Below are 22929 nucleotides of genomic sequence, written 5' to 3'. Positions count from 1 at the left end.
TATTTATTAAAGTACATTTAAAATGGCCTCTGAATCAGTGCATATTCCCTAATCTCAGTTTCAAAAATAAACACGGAAAAATAAACACAACTTTTTCCTCAAGAGCAATGAACAATAATTATATTCTTAGTGATAATGGAAGTTAAGAAATTATTTTTAACCAACTATAATTTGTTTACATCAATAAATAATTTACAAAAATTTAAAAACACTATTACACATATACTTCAAGTGCTATTTTGGTGAGCAATTATTTTTACATCATTAAACAGCTCATATTGTTACTTGTCTGAGGAAGTCATACTTGCCTGCTCTCTCAGATTCCCGACCTTTGGGGAGGCACCTCCTAGGTTCTTGAGATGTGTGCAGAGCCTTAAAGCAATGTGCTGTAAATTGAATCATCATGCTGTGCAATCATTTGCTACCATAGCCCTGCCCCTCACTTTGTGAAGAATTGTAATTGTGCTGTGGGGATTGGGGCCATCGTGATGTGAATTGGCATCAAGTCCCCTGCAGCTGCGTTTTCATCGTCCCTTCTGGGATCTCCAAAAGTAGGCAAGTACAGAAGATAAAGGGATTAGAAAAGTGGCCGAGGACTAGTGAATTTAATTATTAGAAGTGATTCACATTTCTGATTATCAGGTAGTGTGAATAAATTCTGTTTTTCGGAGCCAAATACAAAGTGTACGGTTTTGGAACTTTTTTTTTGTGCGACAAAAACATTGATCAAATGCCAATGCATAAAAGCACTGCTTTGCTAACGAATGCCATGTACAGTGCTCTACTCCACCTGACATAGTCCATCAAAACATACCACACAAAACAAATTCTTCTAGAGTACTTACATTTACTGTAAATTATACATTTTATAGTTTATAACATCACAAATATATATATATATCTCCATGAATGTTGCCACCATAAGACTTAATTTACAATATAACTTAATATAATTTAATAGTATTTACTTAAGCAACAAATGTTTTAAATCTGTGTCGATTTGCATGAGGATTATTTTCCTGGTGCTCTAAATCTTCGGGTAATCATGTCCACCAGTGATGCTATGTTTTCTCACTGCCCACATCTTTATCTGCTTTACATGTGTGCACATCAACTGTTTCCAGGCAGTCTTTGCATCGTACTGCGCAGCACCAATGAAATTTACATTCGCACTTTACCATTCTGCTAATGCGAGCAGTGTCATATCCTCTTCCACAACACATAACCTCACAGCTGTCCATGCCACGTGATGACTGGCTGCAAATTCTGCCTGCTGTTCCAAATGAACCTAAACATGAAGTGAAGAATAGAGGTTACACTGTTGTGGTTGTCGATAGTCAGCAGGTACTGTGTACAAGGAAATAATGCCATAAATAGAAATAAGCAATAATATAATTGCCATATATTTTATTTTTTTAAAAACTTTATATTTCCATTATACTATGCTTTAAATGTTTTCATTTCTCAAAAATAAAACCAACATGATGAACTATTGGACCTTCAACAAACCAGAGGGGACTTTAGGAGAGTACTGGTACCTTTTTCACATAAAAAATAGCACTGAATAGATCATTTACAGAAGTCAGCTATAACAACATATCTGGAGTACGTTCGTTCTGTTACAAATTGAATATATGTATTATACTTGGAACCCACTCTATGGGGTAAATTTACTAAAGGTTGATAAATCTGAATCCTCTAGGAAGAGACCTGCGGAAAAAAAAAATCCTGGGGGGGGACTTAGGGTTAGGCACTCCCCCGGGAGGTTAGGCTTAGGCTAGGGGAAGGGGGGGTTAGGGGGACTTGGGTCTAGGCACCCCTAAGGGAGGGTTATGGGGTAGAATTAGGTTAGGTTATACATACCTGAGGACGATCAGGATTTCCTCCTCTGCCGCGATGCCGCTGTCGGGATTAGAACCGCCGGCCATGTGGCCGGTGGTAAATCGTATGTATTCCATATACATATGAAGCCCTTTAGGAAGGTGGGATTCCACTGAAACAGCTGTCGGGCAGAAGGGGGTATCTGCTTTTATACCAAGCCTCCCCTTGGACATGATGAGTATCATGATAATCCACTGTTTTGTTATCATACTTGCTGTGAACAATATGCTGCTATTTTTTTCAATATAAGCACTTTTTTAAAAACTTTTATATGGTGGTGTGCTGGTCTCTTTTTGGCTGCTTTGAGTGAGCTGGAAGCTGGATGATCAGATTACTTATATGTAATTTAAAATGTGTGCGTTTTTTCTTCTGACATATATATATATATATATATATATATGGACACATATGCATATACATTCATTCTCACACACACACAGTATGCACACACTCTTTAATGCTTAGTAGCTACGCAATGACGGTTGACACATTCATCAGTGCCTGATACACAACTGTTCTGTCTTCTACCCTTGGATGTTTAAGGACATTCTGTGTTGAGCAATCTGTTAGACATCAATTACTATAAACAGACTTGGTCATAAAATGACTCATCATTCCAAATGATGGTAGATTTTATCTTAAACTCTGAGAAATTGAAGGATATGAAAAATTTGGCAACACTGAGCACAGTGGATGAGGTCTGTGTCCCTTAAATGTTCTTCATTCACATCATTACATTTGCTTTAAATTCAACACCTTATGAATATTGCAAAATGATTTATACAGGAAAAATTGCACAAGTGTTAAGAGCTTTCAATTTGAAAAATATTATAGCAGTTTATTAAAGGTGTTTCAAAAGGAGACATTTTAAATCTATCTGGGGATTCTACTGAGTTAATAAACTATGTGTCATTAAAATAGGTAACTTTTTTAAGTTTTTAAAATGTGAGAAAAGGTTAAATGTTTACAAGGTTTGCTGCCTTATTACCTGTGACAAAAGGTATTTGCCAATTTAATTAGATAAAAGTAACTGTTGCACAATTTTAGTTTCTCTGAAAAGTCTAAAGGTAATTTAGTTATATGAGCAATCGGTTGATACTTACTTCATAGCTTTAATCTATTTATTTTGTACTTTTGACCAATTATACTATTTTCTGTGTGTATGAACCATATATATAATGAGCAAAATAAAGTATATACACCAAGAGAAAAAGGTAGAGTTCATGTTTAAAAAGTAAAAGGCTGAAAATGAGGGAGGGGTGACTTGTTTAGTCCAGACAGGTTTTACAACCCCTGGGAGGACCAGCCTGCTAGTGTTACTTTTAATAAATACATTTATTGATTCGAGTGTATAACCATGTCATTGGTGTATGTGTCAGGGACCCCAATAAGTATCCCTGATTTGGCCCTGACTAGATCATAACCTTAGACTGTGCCACACTGACTGGTACTACCACTAGTGTCAGGACTGTGATTGTGCAGATCCCCTAGCCCTGATTTAGTGAGGCCAGAGCCTAGTATAATACTCACAATTAATTTTCTATAACTCTGCCCGTTATACCATAAGTGTCTATACTGCCACCACCTGTGGAAAATACACAGGAGCCACATGTCCCATAACACTATCACAATTGTGCTAGCTTGGCAACACAAACTACCACTCAGCTACAGTAGTTGGTGTCCCCATGCCTCTAGCAATAAAAGAGTTATAGCATAACTGTAGCGATTTAATAGTCTCTTCAAAGCCTGGATTCTGGAACATGTATGAAAATAGAATAATAAAGGAACACCTTATTTATAAATGGAAGTACAATGCTTGGTTACATGTGTTGCAAAAAATGCAGGTCCAGGCTTCTACATAGAATTGATCCCCCTAAGCCTGACACTGAGCAAATTGCTCATCAGCTTTTCTCCCATCCTGTGATGTCACTAACAGGTCCCTGATAACTGGCAGGCTTGTTAATAAACACAGGGAACATGTCAGGACCACCCACATAACTTTTAACCTAAGTAACTGTACATAGTTTCCCCTGTGTAATATCTACATGAAGTAGGTTATATTCACATTAATGTATATTATTTAAGCTATACAACAAATGTAAACATGACTGGGTATGTGCAATTGGTTAGATACCTCATTTCTCCCAAACCATAAGTCTTAGGGACTCTCGTATTACACCAGTTCCGTGTAGACTTTAGGTATTTTCCTATGATTTTTGGAACTCCTGTTATAGAAATATAAATTTTAAATCAAAACCAGGTCTTTAATTACTAGTTAAGTCACACATTGTGTCTAGGCAATTGTATTTTTCTGTTGGCAGGATACCATAATTGAATGTACATTTTAGTTGAAACTACACAAGACCCATCATTCAGGCTTCCTGAGTGAGATTCACAATCTATTAATCTCTGTAGGGTAGATTTATAACCTAACATCAAAAGAACATAACTTGCAATATGCCTTAATAGCCATAATTTTTACACCACCCCTTAAGAGAAGACGAGGGGGATGATTGTGGTCAGTTGCTACAGTGAACTGATGGCCATAGCGGTATGGCTGCAATTTCTGTACTGCTCACACAATTCTAGACATTTCCTCTCTACTGTGGCCTAGGCCACTTCTTTATTTGAGCAGGAAGCTTCTCCCAAGAGAAATGAGTGATCCTCCCTTTTCATTTACTTGGCTTAGAACAGCACCCAGACCATAGGCACTGGCACCTGTTTGAACCACAAATTTCATTTTAAAATCCAAGGCTCGCAAGGCTAGCCAGGGCAGCATTTTAGAACTGCCATGGACCTCCTACAGTCTGTGGTCCAGTTCACTACTTGAAGCAGTTTTTTTTTGGTCAGGTCCATCAGAGGCTTTGCGAGAGTACTACAGTGAGGTACAAACTTCCTATAGTACCCTGCAATAATTCTTATTTTTAGGGATGGACTAGGCGGAAATGGCCTCTATTTTCCCAACCCTCTCTAGGTAGCCTGACATATAGGTAGCTTGTAGGTTATTCTGGGACAAAGATACTAGCACCCAGACTTTGACCCACTTCATAAACTCTTTCACGGCCATTGCAGTCATACTCCCGTCATTTTACTGTGTCTACTAGATAGTTTAAGTCAATATGAAGAAATGCCTATAATAATGGATAATACAGATGTGTCCTCATACAACTAGCTTCAATACGCCATGCAGTGTGAGATGACTGGCTCAATTGACCTACTCTTAGAGGTTTAGTGTAGCATATTTTCTTTAAATTTTGCATTGCAGACGCAGCGAAACACCACTCTAAGGGGCAAATTCAATTGGGCATGAGGTTTAGCGAGGTAAAAAACCCCACGCCCTTTGCGCCCAATTTTGGAATACTGCTGGTATGTGCACTCTCGATACCCACGGTATATGATTAAAAAAAAGATCTGAAAACCCCACGCCGCATAAAAAAAAAAAAAAAAAGAAATTCTGCACTTACCTGCCCGGGGGTCTTCGGTGGTCTCCACGGCTCTTGGTGGCCTTCCCTCTATATTCTCACTGGAGAGGGGGCTGCTAGGAGTCCCGTAATGCTGCTGGGAGGCTCCAGGGCCTGGTGGGAGGAGCAAGGGCTGCTGGGAGATGTAGTTCTACAAGCACCCATTTTCAGGGCGGGGGGCACACAGACACTGGGAGGGGCCAAACACACTGACAAACTCACTCCGCTGCAGAAGACCTGGCTTCCGACGCTGGATGCAAAATACAGCGCTGCAGAAGGTAAGTATTAAAGACTAATTAAGCAGGCTGGAAACTTCCAATTGCTTAATCAGTCCCCAGGTGGGGGGGGGGGGGGGTTGCCGCCGGGGTCCCAGAGCAAGTCCCAGTGATTTTCCCAAATAGTAAGAACGTTTTGGGGAAGAAAAAAAAAAAAAAATCACACTTGCTCTGGAGATAAAGCCTTGAGAAATAAAACCTCCCAGGCTCTAAATTGAAAAGAACAAACAAACATGCACCTAATTGAATAGCAAAAATCCTGCACCTGCAGGAAAAACCTTGCAGGTGCAGGATTTTTGCTATTCACACACCCGAATGAATATGCCCCTAAGTGTACTACAGACACTAGGCTGCAACTTTAAAACTAATTCCTGTGCAGTTAAACGTGTAGAAAGCTGTAGATGAACCACAACGGAACTCGGAGTGAGAAAAAGCCACGTACGCTACATTGTAGCACGTCGTATACAGATTCAAGTCGCACACAGATGTACAAGTGTTGTTGCATCAAATCAATCAGTGCAATCTAGCAATGTAGTTTTGTCACTAGCAGTTGTTTTATTTGTGGAAACATTTTTGAGCAAGAAAGTGTTGCCCGGGGCCTGGTGTGCCTAGAGGGCCTGTGTATGAGGACACATCTGTATGACATTACTGATAAAATTGTGTGTTAAGTAAAGGAGGATGTCTGGTGCACATAGCATCCTGTACTTACGGGAGTCTGTATGCCCTGCCTCCTTCACAACAGCAGAACATTGGACATTGTAAGGGATTCACGGGCAGAGATAAGAAGCAATTCCCAGATAATACAATCAGCAGGTTATGGGTTCCCTCTGAGCCGGGACTGGTACATCAGCGAGAGTTGTATCACCCTGATGGCAGCCCTGCGGCCCATGCATACAGAATGTGCGATCATCATTGTCCTCTTAGGGCTATATTTACTAAGGGTCAATTTTAATCAATTTAAAAATCGATGAAAATCAATCAACATCGATGTTGTGTTTCTGGGGCTAAATCACACATTTACTAACAGACAAAAAAAAAATTAAAAATTAAGTATTAGTAAATGTGTGATTTAGACAGAGAAACACAACAATGATCAAAAAATGATTAAGATTGCCCTTTAGTAAATATACCCCCTAATGAGGAGCACAGTGAAATGTAGTAATTTTTATTTATGCCAAAATTCTGTCCAATTTCTAATTATTTCAATAAATTATCAACAGAAACTTATCTGACTTCAAATTACATTCAAAATATTATATACTAGACTGGTTGCTCTAAAAAATGCTATAAAGGAAACGGCAATAAATAACAAAAACTAAATTAAGAAATTGGCATGAAAATGGCAGAATATTTGTGAGGAATTACTATAAAAAGAAGTGAGATTGCAAACTAGAAGTCATTTTAACAGTAAATTTCCTTTAGGTGTCTGGAATTCCCAATAGGTTAGTTTAAGTGCACACAGGTACGGTTTCATCTACAGTTGGTGCATTCTGTTTTTTATTTTTCACCTCTGTATACAGTAGTATTGCATTAAATGAAGAAACAAATGCAAATGGATTAAAAAACTTAAATACAAAAATGCACATGAATGGGGAACGCAGGCAGCACTTCCTCTTGTCCATGTTCCCTCATGCATGCCATTTGGCAACAGTGTTTTCTTTTACAATTTTGTTTACGTAGACTGCTGGCAGTGGCCATGTCTATGGGATTTGAATTTTAAGGCTCAAATTGTCCCTTTGTGGGCATGCAGCAACCAGTGCAATATTGGCCCATGAAAGACCCAGTGGACAGTGGGCCTGATTCAGAGCCGCTCGTAAGCGGCCGCTCGTTCGCTCCGAGCGATGTTCGCACAACTGCACATGCGTATGGGTTGTAATACGCATGCGCGAACCAGTCATTGCGGTCGGAAATTGTGTGCTCGCAAAATAGCGAGTGCCTGCTAATTTGAGTGACAGAATGAGGCGTTTTTGGGTGGTAACAGGGGAAGGTGTTTGAAAACGGGGAGTGGAGATCCGAACGCAGGAGTGCCAAACGGTCAAAACGGGCGTTTTAAGGGTGTCCATAATTAACAAAGCAGCGTCATCGACCACGTCACTTGTTTGTCTTTTAGCCTGAACTGCTCGCATGATTGCGGTAGGGCAGTATGTAGAAATACAGTACAAAGCCAAACCGTCCTTCCAGTACTCACTTAGTAATGTCTGCATGCTCTGCACCTCTCACTTGTATTAAGCTGTAAAATACTGTAGGAGATGAATAAAGAATGCAAACTGGTGTTTTCAGGAATCGTATTAATGGCACAAGTCTGTGTGTGAGGCCATGGAGAATATTAGCTAGGCTTCATGGGCTATACCCAGCTTACATTGTGTTACCTAGTTTCGGTAAAGTAGTATGTATACTGTATCTGGACTTATGTTATATGTACATTAATCAGGTATGTATTCAGTATGCAATTTAGCAAATATTTCTTTCAGAGAAATTGTCATCCTGCTCGTCTCTTGGAAAATCACACACTGGCCCACGTTTTGAATGTTTGTACAAATTTAGTATTCAATATTAAAAGCAATGGATGTAATAAGGTCTAGAATAACTAACATGTTTTGCTGTAATGTAATAAGCTACAAACTGGATCCATTTGGATCATCATTTTCCTTTTAGTTAATGCTAAGAAGAACTCCATGAAATAAATCATTGTTACATCTGACCCTTCCGAGGTGTAACATGAACTTAAGCTGCCATTATATACTTTAGTTAAATCACACATGGATAATCACAGATTAATGCAATAACTGAATGGAGATTCATGTAAGCATAGTTCTTTTGCCTCTAAATTCATAATACATTTTTCACAGGGTGTATTATGTTAAACTGGCCCTGCAGAATACACAGGAAATGAGAAGTAGACCTGTCTGGAAAGAAATACTGCATTAAAATACAATGGTACAGCAATGCTTTGGAGGACTGGGAGTGTTCTCCTGAAAATGTTCAACTATTAGGAACTGGGAAAATATTAGGCAATTTTCAGAATAAAGAGCCCTGATTTGTATTGGGCATTACACCACTTACTTTACCTCTTTAGTAAGAAAACATTTCAAAGATAAACAATTTATAGCACAATGTCTCAATGTAAGTTTCTATCAGTGACCATTTGAAACAATTTATTAGAAGCATGTTTGGCATGCATAATATATAAAAGGAAAACGTTTGTGAAAATTGTTCTTATAAATATTAAAAACATTAAGTAATTTTTGTTGTAAGTTAGCTAGAAGTATGATATTGTATACGCTGGACAAGGACGATGCAATTTTATATTTACGCCCTGATTTACTCTAAACTTTCTTCTTTTTTTTGTTAAATATTATATATTGCAATTTTTTTCACCATAACAAATTATTAATTATTTTCTAATAATTTGTATTGGGACATAACCACACTTTTATAAAGCACTATTAGAATTTTGAATATTTCTACTAGCTGTAATTCAGACTGATAAAGATTTACCTGAAAAGTAAATTTGTAAAGCACATTACTACGTATGGGCAAAAAGGGAGTGTGTCCCAAATTTGTTCTTTAGTGTACCAAACCTGGTCCGATCCAGCTGAGCTCCTCTCAACTTTTAAAAATAAATGCTGGTATTACCCCTATTTTGTAAAGCTCAGAGGAACTTTGAGCATGCTCTTTCATGTAGATGTCATTCAGGCTGATGTCAAATGCAAAAAAGAAATGCCATGTGACATTTAAGTCTGAGAGGCACAGGACCAGGTTTCAGGATATATGGGTGACTGATCAGCATCCCAGAGTTTAAAGACCAGACATACTGTAGGAGGACGGGTAAGTGTATAACAGACAATACAGAGGCCGTAATGGAGGCCACGACTATACGCACAAGGACTGGTGAACGGAGAAGTAATACATAGGAAACGGAAATTATAAAAATACACAGAATGAGGAGAGAATCCACACTGACAACATAAAGCAGGGATGAGTGGTGAAAATTAACAAACACAGGAGGAGGGATAGAATGGATGACATAACCCCTTTAGCAAGCGCTAAAGGGGTTATGATTCATTGTTAAATAGAGCCCATAGTCTATATGAGTCCCTCTCATAGAGACCATGTATTATAGGTCCCTTCTGCTCTGCCGCTTTTGAATATTATGAACAATATAGTTCAGTGCCGGGCTCCCTCCCTCATTCCCGAACATGCAACAACAAAGACTAATGACCAGCGGGAGTGCGCATCGCTGGTCGTTATCGTTCATTTTTGCGCACAAACTGAACGATATGTTGGACGACTTAACGATAACGTTATCATTCCGTCGTCCAAAATATCACCCAGTGTGTACGCACCTTTAGACATCTGCCTGTGAAGAAGCAGCAGTTTGCAGGTGGGATCATCAGCATACAGTGGGCCCCACTAGCTATGCCTGGTACATTAGTACTGCTTGTACCCTCCCTGATGGCAGCCCTGGTTGTCCCTTTCCTTTGGCTGTAACACTCACTGTTAGTGGTCAGGTTAGACAAATTTTAAATAAACTAGAGAAAAATAAAACCAAACACTACTTTTTTTTAATACTTATTGAAAGGAATATTAATATTTGCATAGAACAAAAAGAAACCACAACATTTTCAATGATAATGAAGAGATCAACTAAATGGCTTACCATTTTCTTTAGTTTGACTTAACTACTAATTCAATGTACACCACAGAATTATATTTTTATATATATATATATATATATATATATATATTTTACACGCACAAAAACACTAGCTGAAGTACCAAGCGTTTTAATCTTCAAGTTATTAAGTTTTATTTTGTGACGTCGTCCAAATCCATCCAGTGGAAGGCACAGAACAGGCTCCTTGGAAACAAAGTTCTGCCTAGCGCACTCCGCCATGAGGTCCGACTGGGACTCCAACCCCCTAGTATGTCCTCTGGGATCCAATGTTACCACTCTGAAGTTTTTATCCAAATTAAGTGAAGTCATCCAAATACATCCAGAACAGGCTCCTTGGGTCAATGTTCTTCCCAGTGCACTCCGCCGTGAATTCCGATTGGAACCCCAACCACTCCATTAGGTGTCCCAGACCAATTGCCACCCCTCTGTGAAGTTTTCATCCATATCCATCCAGTGGAAGGCCCAGAACAGGCTCCCCAGACAAAGTTCTGGCCAGCGTCCCTGGGTCAAAATTTTGCCCAGCGTACACCAACGGGAGGTCCGACCAGGATCTCAACCCCCTAGTATGTCTTCTAGGATCCAATGTTACCCACTCTGCAAAGTTTTTGTCCACATCCATCCAGTGGAAGACTCAGAACAGGCTCCTCGAGTCAAAGTTCTGCCCAACGTACACCAACAGGAGGTCAGACCGAGACCTTACACCTCCCACACCTAAAACCTGGCCAGGAACCAACTGGACCATCTTACGTTGGTTTCATCCCAATTGGTGCAGGGTGTCTGAATACGTAACCATGGACAAAGGTCCATGCACAGGTCCGAAATGTCAATGCTGCTGTAAACTATATGCTGTTATGAAATAAAAACTACTTTTTTCCTATAAAGATTGGTGAGTGCCCCCCTGGAATTTATTTCCATCTTTGTAAGGACTCTCTCGTCCTGTATGGGTAGCTACCCCAGCAAATTGTGGACTGTGACGCGAGTGTGGACCCCTCTGGGATTATATATATATATATATATATATATATATATATATATATATATTAGGGGTGAGCGGGTTTGGATTTCAGAAATCCGAATCCCCCCGAGCCGAGGCCGATCCGAGTCAGGCTCGACTTTTCCTGCCTGACTCGGATCTGAAATCGAGGCAAAACGTCATCATCCCGCCTTCCGGGTCTCGCGGGTTTTGGATTCTATATAAGGTACCCGCGTCGGCGCCATTTTCTCACTCGGCTGTGGACAGTGAAGAGGGAGGGAGGGAGTTAGAGCTGGCTGGGCTGTGTAGTGTAGTGTTGTGCTGCTGTTGTCCATAGGGGCTGTGTCCACTCCTCCAAAGTCCATAGGGGCTGGCTGTGTTGTGCTGCTGTTGTCCATAGGGGCTGTGTCCACTCCTCCAAAGTCCATAGGGGCTGGCTGTGTTGTGCTGCTGTTGTCCATAGGGGCTGTGTCCACTCCTCCAAAGTCCATAGGGGCTGGCTGTGTTGTGCTGTGCTGCTGTTGTCCATAGGGGCTGTGTCCACTCCTCCAAAGTACATAGGGGCTGGTTGGACTGTGTTGTGCAGTCAGTTGTCCATAGGGGCTGTGTCCACTCCAAAGTCCTGTGCAGTGTCCCAGTCCTAAAGGGGTGCTGTAGTGTTGTCCAGGGGGTGCTCTGTCCATCAGGGGTGCTCCCCCCAAGTGCAAAAAAAAATAATATTTTTTCTGTGTTTGTGAATTGTGTGCGCAGTAGCCGCACGTGCATCAACAAAGTAGTGCCAAGTGTGTGCCTGTGTCATAAGTAAAGGGCCGGCTGGCTTGACCGTTAAAGGGTGCTGTAACCCCCAAAGTGCACTCCAAACAAAATAAAAAAATATTTTCTGTGTTCGTGAATTGTGTGCACTGTGGCTGCACGTGCATCAACAAAGGAGCAGCGCCAAGCGTGCGCCTGTGTCCCATAAGTAAAGGGCCGGCTAGCTTGTTCCTTTAAAGGATGCTGTAACCCCCAAAGGGCACTCCAAACAAAATAAAAAAATATTTTCTTCTGTGTTTGAGGATGCACGTACAGTGCAGACAATTCACAAAGCAGCAGCGCCAAGCGTGCGTCTGTCTGTTAAAAGGGGGTGTAACCCCCAAAGTGCACTCCACAAAGAATAAAATTTTTTTTTTTTATTCTGTCTTTGTGAATTGTGTGGGCTGTAGCTGCACGTGCATCAACAAAGGAGCAGCGCCAAGCGTGCGCCTGTGTCCCATAAGTAAAGAGACGGCTGGCTCATTTCTTAAAGGGTGGTGTAACCCACAAAGTGCACTAGTCTCCAACAAAAATAAAAAAAATTCTGTGTTTGTGTGCGCCTTAGCCGCACGTATATATCAATATAACATAAACGGAGGACCAAACTTTCTCCGATAAAAATAAAATAGGGAAAGATCAAGAACCACTTCCTCCTAGTGCTGAAGCTGCGGCCACTAGTCATGACATAGACGATAACATGCCATCAACGTCGTCTGCCAAGGCACATACAATCCCAAATGACAAAGTTCAGGAAAATGACCTTGAAAAAACATTTAAATCATCTGAAGAGAAACGTATACTTGCCAATATGCCATTTACGACACGGAGTGGCAAGGAACGGCTACGGTCTTTCCCTATGTTCATGACTAGTGGTTCAGCTTCACATGACGATGGAAGCCCTCCTCCCGCTAAAAAAAATCAAACGAGTTAAGTTGGCAAAAGCACAGCGAAGAACTGTGCATTCTAAGAAGATATCACAAATCCCCAAGGAGAGTCCAAGTGTGGTGGCGGTTGCGATGCCTGACCTTCCTAGCACTGGACGGGAAGAGGTGGCTCTTTCCACCATTTGCACGCCCCCTGCAAGTGCTGAAAGGAGCACCCACAGTCCACTTGTTGATATGCAAATTGAAGAAGTCACTGTTGAAGTACAACAGGATGAGGATACTGGTGTAGCTGGCGCTGAGGAGGAAGTTGGCGAGGAGGATTCTGATGGTGATGTGGTTTGTTTAAATCAGGCTCCGGGGGAGACAGTTGTTGTCCGTGGGATGAAAAAGCCCATCACGGTCATGCCTGGGCAGAAGACCAAACATTCCACCTCTTTGGTCTGGCAATATTTCTATCCAAATCCGGACAACTGTCTTGCCATATGTACCATATGTAAAGGTGAAATAAGTAGGGTTAGGGACGTTAACCACCTAGGAACATCCTCCCTTATACGGCACCTGCAGCGCGTTCATAAAAAGTTACTGTCAAGTTCAGAAACTTTGGCTAAGACTGTAAGCAGTCCAGGGACACCTAAATCCCGTTGTCCTGTTGTATCCAAGTGCCTGCAAACCACACCGTCAACTCCCTCCTCGTCAATTTCCTCCTTAGTCAGGATCGGAAGTAGTCCTGCAGGCCATGTCACTGGCATGACTGACTCTCCTATCCGGGATTCCTCCGGAGGATCCTGCATTGCTACGCCTCCTGCTGTTGCTGCTGCTGGGAGTCGTTCATCATCCCAGAGAGGAAGTAGGAACACCACTACTTTTACTAAACAATTGACCCGCCAACAGTCCTTAGCGAGGAGGATAAAGTACGACAGCAGTCATCCTGAAGCAAAACGTATAACTGAGGCCTTGACTGCTATGTTGATGTTAGACGTGCGTCCGGTATCCGCCATTGGTGCAGTGGGATTTAGAGAATTGATGGAGGTAGTGTGTCCCCAGTTCCAAATCCCATCTAGATTCCACTTCATTAGGCTGGCGATACCGAGACTGTACAGAAACGTCAGAAAAAGTGTCCTCAGTGTCCTGAAAAATGCGGTTGTACCCAATGTCCACTTAACCACGGACATGTGGACAAGTGGAACAGGGCAGACTAAGGACTATATGACTGACAGCCCACTGGGTAGATGTATCACCTTACGCAGCAACAACAGCAGCGTCACCAGCAGCATCTCAGAAACGCCAGCTTGTTCCAAGGCAGGCTATGCTGTGTATCACCGGTTTCAGTAAGAGGCACACCGTCGACAACCTCTTAGAGAAACTGAGGGAAATCATCGCCCAGTGGCTTACCCCACTTAGACTCTCCTGGGGATTTGTGATATCTGACAACGCCACCAATATTGTGCGGGCATTACATCTGGGCAAATTCCAGCACGTCCCATGTTTTGCTCACACAATAAACTTGGTGGTGCAGAATTTTCTGAAAAGCGACAGGGGCATGCAGGAGACACTTTGGGTGGCCTGAAAAATTTCTGGCCACTTTCACCATTCAGCGACTGCGTGCCGAAGACTGGAGCGGCAGCAAACACTCTTGAACCTGCCCCGCCATCACCTGAAGCAAGAGGTTGTGACGCGGTGGAACTCAACCCTCTATATCCTTCAGAGGATGGAGGAGCAGCAAAAGGCCATTCAAGCCTATACATCCACCTATGACATAGGCAAAGGAGGGGGTATGCACCTGACTCAAGCGCAGTGGAGAATGATTTCCGTGTTGTGCAAGGTTCTCCAGCCCTTCGAACTTGCCACACGTGAAGTCAGTTCAGACACTGCCAGCTTGAGTCAGGTCATTCCCCTCATCAGGCTTTTGCAGAAGCAGCTGGAGAAAGTGAAGGAGGAGCTAAGACGGAGTGATTCCGCTCGGCATGTGGGACTTGTGGATGAAGCCCTTCATTCGCTTTGCCAGGATTCCAGGGTGGTCAATCTGTTGAAATCAGACCACTACATTTTGGCCACCGTGCTCGATCCTAGGTTTAAAGCCTATGTGGTGTCTCTCTTTCCGTCCGACACAAGCCTGCAGAGGTGTAAAGACATGCTGGTGAAAACACTGTCAGCTGAAGCGGAACATGACACGTCAACAGCTCCTTCTTCATTTTCTCCTGCAACTGGGGCTGCCAGGAAAAAACTTAGGTATCTTAAGCAACCCGCTGGCGGTGATGCAGGGCAGGCAGGACCAAGTTTGGACATCTGGTCCGGACTGAAGGACCTGGCAACAATTTCTGACATGTCTACTGTCACTGCATATGATACTGTCACCATTGACAGAATGGTGGAGGATTACATCGGTGACAGCATCCAAGTAGGCATGTCAGACAGTCCGTACCTGTACTGGCAGGAAAAAGAGGAAATTTGGAGGCCCCTGTACAAACTGGCTCTATTTTACCTGAGTTGCCCCCCCTCCAGTGTGTACTCCGAAAGAGTGTTTAGTGCAGCCGGAAACCTTGTCAGCGAAAGGCGTAGGAGGTTGCTTCCACAAAATGTGGAGCAGATGATGTTCATAAAAATGAATTATCAACTCTTCCAGGGAGACCAGCCTCCAGAACGTACAGAGGGACCTGTGGTGGTGGATTCCAGCAGGGACGAGTTAATAGTCTGTGAGGATGAGGATGTACACAACACTGAAGAGGGTGAGGAATCGGTGGATGAGGACGACATCTTGCCTCCGCAGAGCCAGTTTGTGCAGGGACAGATTAATTGCCAGCTTGTTTTGTGGGGGCCCAAACGAACCAATCATTTCAGCCACAGTCGTGTGGCAGACCCTGGCGCTGAAATGATTGGTTTGTTAAAGTGTGCATGTCCTGTTTATACAACATAAGGGTGGGAGGGCCCAAGGACAATTCCATCTTGCTCCTCTTTTTTTTTTTCTTTGCATTATGTACTGTTTGGGGTCTAGTTTTTCAAACTGCCATCCTGTCTGCCACTGCAGTGCCACTCCTAGATGGGCCATGTGTTTGTGCCGCCCACTCGTGTCGCTTAGCATAGCCTTTTGGACATAAAAACACTATTGTGAGGTGTTCAGAATAGACTGGAAATTAGTGGAAATTAAGGTTATTGAGGTTAATAATAGCATAGGAGCAGAAAAACCAACACATTCTGTGATTTTAGCTGTTTTTATTCTTTTTTTTAAAAAAAATACAGATCCAAAACACAAAACCCAGAACCCAAAACATGGAAGGGTGGTTTTGGCAAAACCAATCCAGATCCAAAACACGAGAAAGATCCAGATCCAAAACACGAAAAGTGGCAGGTGCACACCCCTAATATATATATATTTATATTACATACACACATATACACACACACACAGTTCTGTGCAAAAGTTTTAGACAGGTGTGGAAACAATGCGGCAAAGTAAGATAAGAATGCTTTCAAAAATAGACGTGTTAATAGTTTAATAGGATTTCAGCAAGCTTACATCCACAGAAGATCTGTGGTTAGTTCTCCAAGATGTTTGGAAAAACCTCCCTGTCTGGTTCCTTCAAGTATACCTAGAAGAATTGATGCTGTTTTGAAGGCAAAGGGTGGTCATACCAAATATTGGTTTGATTTAGATTTCTCTTCTGTTCATTCACTTTGCATTTTGTTAATATAAATAAGCCATTAACACTTCTATTTTGGAAAGCATTCTTACTTTGCAACATTTTTTCCACACGAGAGGGAGAGAATCTTCAACAAATAACTGGAATAGTGTCTCCTTTTCAGTCATGCCTAGAGTCACAAGCACTATATAACGCAAAGTAACATGGTGTGTGTTATATAATCATCCTACTGCTAAAATGGGACCACCATTTGGTATGACATACTGGCAATTAACAGCTACAGTCTGTCCAAAATTGTGGGAGGGAAAGAAATATAATTTAAAGGATTTAACAGAAGGACTTGGCACCTATTACTTTACAGTTCATAAAAAAGTACATTTTATTCACAAAAGCACACACCCTGTGTCCCGCAAATAGACATATCTGTATAAGTATCAGAAGAAACATATCCTTTCCAAAACAATTCACGTTCTACTAACTTTGGAAAACCTACATACAGTAATGAAATGTTTCAGCATTTTTAACTTTTCAGTATAGTAATGTAGCATTTTCATGTTGGAAACTCAGGACCTTCATGTTGTACAAATAAAATACAAAACTATATATTTTTGATAGTGGAATAACATGAAGAAAGTACAGGTATACTTCCTGTCCCTCTTTAGCTACCACATTCATGAGTACCAGCAGCTACACTAAGGGCCTGATTCAGACCCGGTCGCAAGCGCTGAGTGCTCTCTCAACTCGGTCGATGGTGGCCCAGAGCGCATGCATACGACAGAGCCAGCCCCGCTGTGCACATGCGCGAGACCCGGATAGCGACGGGAAATCAGTCGCTCCGGGTCTCGCACCAAAGGGGGCGTGCTGTCGATGTTGAGTGACAGCACACCCCCTTTGGTGGGCGGGTTAGCTGCCCAGACGGAGGCGTTCCCATGAGAACGCCTACCATCTGGGGGCGGCCCCACTGACATCACAAGTGATGTCAGTGGAAGAGCTTTGGCTCTGTTTCAGCCGAAAATGTTCTCTGGAGCTTGCGGCCACGAGACCCTACCACAAGGGTCTCATTGCAAGCCCGATGGTCGCGATGGTCTTGACTATCCCGTCTCAGCCGGATAATTGGCTGAGACAGGATCGGTTTAAAATTAGATCTGTGCTGACTGTCAGTACCTATTCGCTTTCACATACAGGGGTGTACAATACACATGGACACAATTGCCCCAGTATCTTTTCCCAGGCCTTACACGACTGTTTACAATCTTTTCAACCTGCCAATGGATCTGTTCTAATACAATATGTGGACAATTTATTGTTATGTTCTGATTCATTTATGTCATGTTTAAATGATACTAAACTTGTTGCTTCATCTCTCGCAAATAGGACACAAGGTTGCTAAGGACAAACTACAGCCATGCCAGTCCAGGGTTAAATATTTGGGACACTGCCTAACTCGGGGATTACGACATCTCACAAACAACAGAATCCAGGCCATACAGAACATGACACGGCGGCAAAACGAATAGCAAATTCGTATCTTCTTGGGAATGTGTGAATACTGCAGAATGTGGATCCCAGGTTTTTCTATTTTGGCCTTGCCATTACAGGACCTAGGACCTCATTCAGAGGCAGTCGCTGGGGAGCGATCAGTCGCACCCAAAGTGAGAGAATATGCAAAGCGAGCACTCAATCGCAACGCACATCGGAAGCACCCACAACAATGAAAGCACACCTCCTATCTCTACGGGCTAATTCAGAGTCGGTCGCAGGCAACCTATGTCAGCACGATTAACACCTGTTTCATTGTTAATTGCCTACAGACATCGGTCGAAGCAGAAACCATCACCTGCATTCGCAATGCTTAAGGTAGACCCTGGGATACCTTTAGCACTGCGAGCAGTAGCATCGTTATTGCAACGAGATGACGTGTGTGATGACTCACTCAGTAATATATGCACGCCCTTAAAACGCCCTTTTTAAGGTCAACCATGCCTGCGTTCGCACCACCACACCCCCGTTCACAAGCACCTTCCCCTGTAACCACCCACAAAATGGCACGAAATGTCAATCACAGCTATGACCTCGTAGTGACTAGCAAACAAGAGGATTGCGGTCGGAAAGACAAGCTTGTGCACATGCACTGCCATGTGTATGCATGCGCAGTTGAAAAAAACAATGCTCGCTACATCCAATCGCTCCGTGCGACCGCCTCTGAATGAGGTCCCTAGTCTCTTCCTCAAAGCCCGACCGTGTCATACACACAGGAATCAGAGCAGGCTTTCCTTAATCTTAAGGATAGTCTGACAAAAGCACTTGCATTGGGAATACCAGATTATGAAAAACCTTTTGAGTTATATTGTACGGAGGCTGGTGGCTGCGCAGCAGGTGTTCTCACACAAAAACATGGTGACGCTAGTAGACCCGTAGCGTACTACAGTGCACAATTGGACACTGTGGCAAGATCACTCCCAACGTGTTTAAGAAGTGTAGCAGCAACTGCTCTATTGGTCAGTAAGAGTGAGGATGTGGCATTAGGCCATGATATGATTGTCTATACTCCCCATGCTGTATCTGCTTTGCTAAACTCTGCCCAAACCAGACATGTCTCCTCAGCTAGGTTCACAAAATGGGAACTAGCCTTAATAGCACCTGCAAACATCACCATCAAAAGGTGTAGTACGTTAAACCCAGCTACGTATTTACCATATGTGCAACATGATGCACAAAGGGTGGAGAGAGGTGAGCAGCTGGCAACAGGTGAGTTCTGCAGGTATATTGATGCACATGATTGTATGGAATATCTGTATCAGACCTTTACTGCAAGACCTGACATACGGGATACACCTTTAGAAAATGTAGATGTGACATTTTACATGGATGGCAGTTGTCATAAGGAGACTGACACTGGAGAGTTATGTACATGTTATGCTGTTGTAAATGACGAAGACATCATAGAAGCCGAACCTTTAGGACCACCACACTCGGCCCAAGTGGCGGAACTGGTGGCACTGAAGAGAGTGTGTGAATTAGCGAAAGGTAAATATGATAATATCTATACTGACTCTAGGTACGCATTCGGAGTAGTACACAATTTCGGTGCCTTATGGCGTCTGAGAAAATTTATGATAGCAGCAGGCACACCAATTGCACATTCCAAACATATAAAAGGACTATTAACAGCAATCCAATTGCCAAAGGCAGTAATAGTGTAAAGCCCATACATGTGAAGATGATCCGGCGTCACTGGGCAACAGGGCAGACGAAGCTGCAAAATGGGCAGCAGGGTTAAAAATGAATGTACCAATTGAACAGATCATGACTTTCCAAACAATTGACATGCTGAAATTAATTGAGAGTCAGTCTGGAGGTCCAAGGGATGTGGGCAAGAGTCCTCTGGACTCTGGAGGGATGGACAAGGTAAGCCAGTAGCTCCCAAGGCATATTACCCAAGCCTGGCTGAGGCAGTGCACGGTCTGACTCATCTGGGAAAGCAAGATATGTGTAAATTGGTGAGGGCATACTGGTGTGCACCGGGTTTTCCTTCTCAAGTGGAAAAGAGAGCAATGTCCTGTCTGACCTGCTTGAGGAAAAACATTGGGAAAACAATCCCTACCTAACCATTCCACATTCCCCCAACTGACGGACCTTTCCAGGTAATACAAATTGATTTGATCTAATTACCACCTTGCAGGAATCTCAAGTATGTATTAGTGTGCACTGATGTGTTTTCCAATTGGGTTGAGGCATACCCAGCTGCCACTAATACTGCTGCATTTACTGCCAAGAAAATTGTTCAGGAGTTTGTGTGCAGATACGGTATCCCTAAAATTATTGAGAGTGATAGGGCTACTCATTTCACAGGTGATGTTTTTCAAAATATGTGTAAACTGATGGGTATTAATAGTCGACTTCATACCCCCTACTGACCGCAAGCCAGTGCCAAGTTGGAGAGGATGAACGGAACTATTAAAAACAAACTAAGTAAAATTATGGCAGAGACTGGACTAGGATGGCCAGAAGCATTACCGTTGGCCCTACATAGCATAAGGACCACTCCTAGACCCCCTCTAAATCTGTCCCCTTTGAAATACTGTTTGGTAGACAACCTCATTTGATTATAAGCTTGCAGGAAGATTTAAAAGGTAACAACGAGGTAACTGTAAGGTATCTTATATCAATGTGTAAACAGTTAAAACAACAACAGCAGAAACTGAAATTGTTGTCCCATGATATGCCTGAAACAAACTGTCATGATTTTGAACCTGGAGAATATGCTACGATCAGAAATTTCTTGCATTCGGGTTGTTTGACTGATCATTGGGAAGGTCCGTATCAGGTGTTGCTGACCAGTACCACATCTTTGAAGGTGGCAGAGAGAGATACCTGGGTCCATTCCACTCACTGCAAGAAGGTCAACCAACTGGCGGAGAAACAAGGCAGAGACGAGGCTGATAACATGGACCTGTTGATCGAGAGCTTGTTCCGGGAGGGCTAAAAGGTTGCAGTGAGATATCTGAGCTAAAGAAATTTGCAGGTCCTTGCTGCGGCAATGGACTGGTCTGCTGTGTTCATTTTTATATTCTCTTCCAGAGTTTCCATCATCCTGATTTGTTCAGGGATATCTGGTTTCTGTGACAGGGGACCGATAGAGGAGATGGGAGCTGATGGCAGAATTGATGGAGTAGAGTCGGAAGGAGGAGTGCTATGCCAATCAGGGGAGTGTTTGACCAATCTTAGTACTGTAATTGTTAAGAGATCTGCTTTTTTGGGTACTCGGGGACAGTGTGAAGGTCTATCATCTGAGGATTATTGTATGTGTGAGTTCTGTGGGTCCGTAATTGATGAGAGATGCATCCAACGTTGTCAATCTAAGTATGATCAGTATTGAGGCTGGGTATCCTCTAGAGCAGTGTTGGCTAACCTTGACACTCCAGCTGTTGTGGAACTATATATCCCACCATGCCCTGCCACAGTTTTAGCATGCCCTAATAGCAAAACTGTAGCAGTGCATGCTGGGTTATGTAGTTCTATAACAGCTGGAGTGTCAAGGTTAGCCAACACTGCTCTAGAGGAATATCACACCATGGTGGGCAAAATTTTGAACCAAACTGACTGTTGGCTGTGCTCTCACGTGCCCCAAGGACAGCATAATGTAGGATTAGTGCCCTTCCCATTAAATATCTCTGAAATTTTTTAATTGTCAAAAGGGAAGACACTGGACGGAAAATTTCTTAATACCAAACCACCCCATTTTAAACTCCACCAGTACCAAGCAGATAAATCACTTATGTTTAAACATCACCAACTCCAATGACCCAGGAAGTTGGGAGGTGACTGGAAATAATCAGACTATGATCTTCTCACAGAGCTGACCGTGAGCCTATGAATTATGAACTATTACGCAAAATTAGGTCAGGTGGAAGACACTTCCGGTATAAATATACACTATGTTCCACCAAAGAAATGATTGGTAGGGTACAAGATGGATATTGTGCCAAGGTTATACAACCAGACACTTGCATGTGTCAGATGGGAGAACCTGAGATAGGATTATTCGTGAGGGAAATGTGTTTAATGATCATGATGCATACGATTCCTTATGTTCTCCCCGAGGATGTATATTTTATATGTGGAAGGAAAGCGTATAAGTGGCTCTCCCCAAGTTCCGAAGATTTGTGTTACCTGGGAAGAGTAGTCCCAGAGGTCATGACCCTCACACATGTTGAAATGCTTGGTATTCATAAAAACACACCATCACCATATCTTCACACACAGTATGAGCACAGAGGCAAAATAAATATGATAACTGGTGATGTGCATAAAGCCACAAGGTTAATTAGTGAGACAACTGGCTTTCAAGTTTTAGTAGCACTGGATTCCACCAGGATCGCTCGGGGTACACTAAATTTTAGATATAGCTAAGATCTTGCTAAATTGATAGATAATATCACCGAGATGTATGATGACACATTCAGGTATACAGGTAGGAAGTTGCAAGCGTACAAGAAAGAATTGGTGCAACACAGACTAGTGTTAAATTATTTAACCGCTGTCACTGGAGGGTATTGTGTAACTTTGGCCACCCAATTTGGAGTAAAGTGTTGCACTTATGTCACAAATGATACCAGTGACCCCAAGGAGGTGATAGACCGGAAGATGGATGAAATTCTGCAGCTAAAATGGGAATTCTGAAAGAACCATAATGCTCAAGTCTAGGAGAATGGGTCCAGGAAATGATAGCAAATATAGGTAAACTCCTGATCTTCATACTGGTTGTCATCATAGCAATTGGCATATGTGTCAGGTGTGTTCCTATTGTGTTGAAGTGTGGAAAATGTAAAAATAAGGTAAACCGG

General features: G+C 42.5%; 1 protein-coding gene across 1 annotated transcript in view; it reads right to left on the bottom strand.

Moving 5' to 3' along the window:
• Nucleotides 1-922: 922 nt before the first annotated feature.
• The window catches only part of WNT2 (Wnt family member 2), a 136802-nt gene continuing 114795 nt past the window's right edge, over nt 923-22929 (bottom strand). The window contains exon 5 of the mRNA XM_088456227.1: nt 923-1288. Coding sequence (XP_088312353.1) covers nt 1062-1288 — 227 coding nt within the window. The 3' untranslated portion in view covers nt 923-1061. The remainder of the gene's footprint in view (nt 1289-22929) is intronic.

This window comes from Taudactylus pleione, unplaced genomic scaffold, assembly GCF_031769625.1.
Source record: "Taudactylus pleione unplaced genomic scaffold, aTauple2 ptg000041l, whole genome shotgun sequence".
Classification (NCBI taxonomy): domain Eukaryota; kingdom Metazoa; phylum Chordata; class Amphibia; order Anura; family Myobatrachidae; genus Taudactylus; species Taudactylus pleione.
The sequence above is the reverse complement of the archived record's forward strand: the minus strand, read 5'-3'. Positions and strand labels throughout refer to the sequence as shown.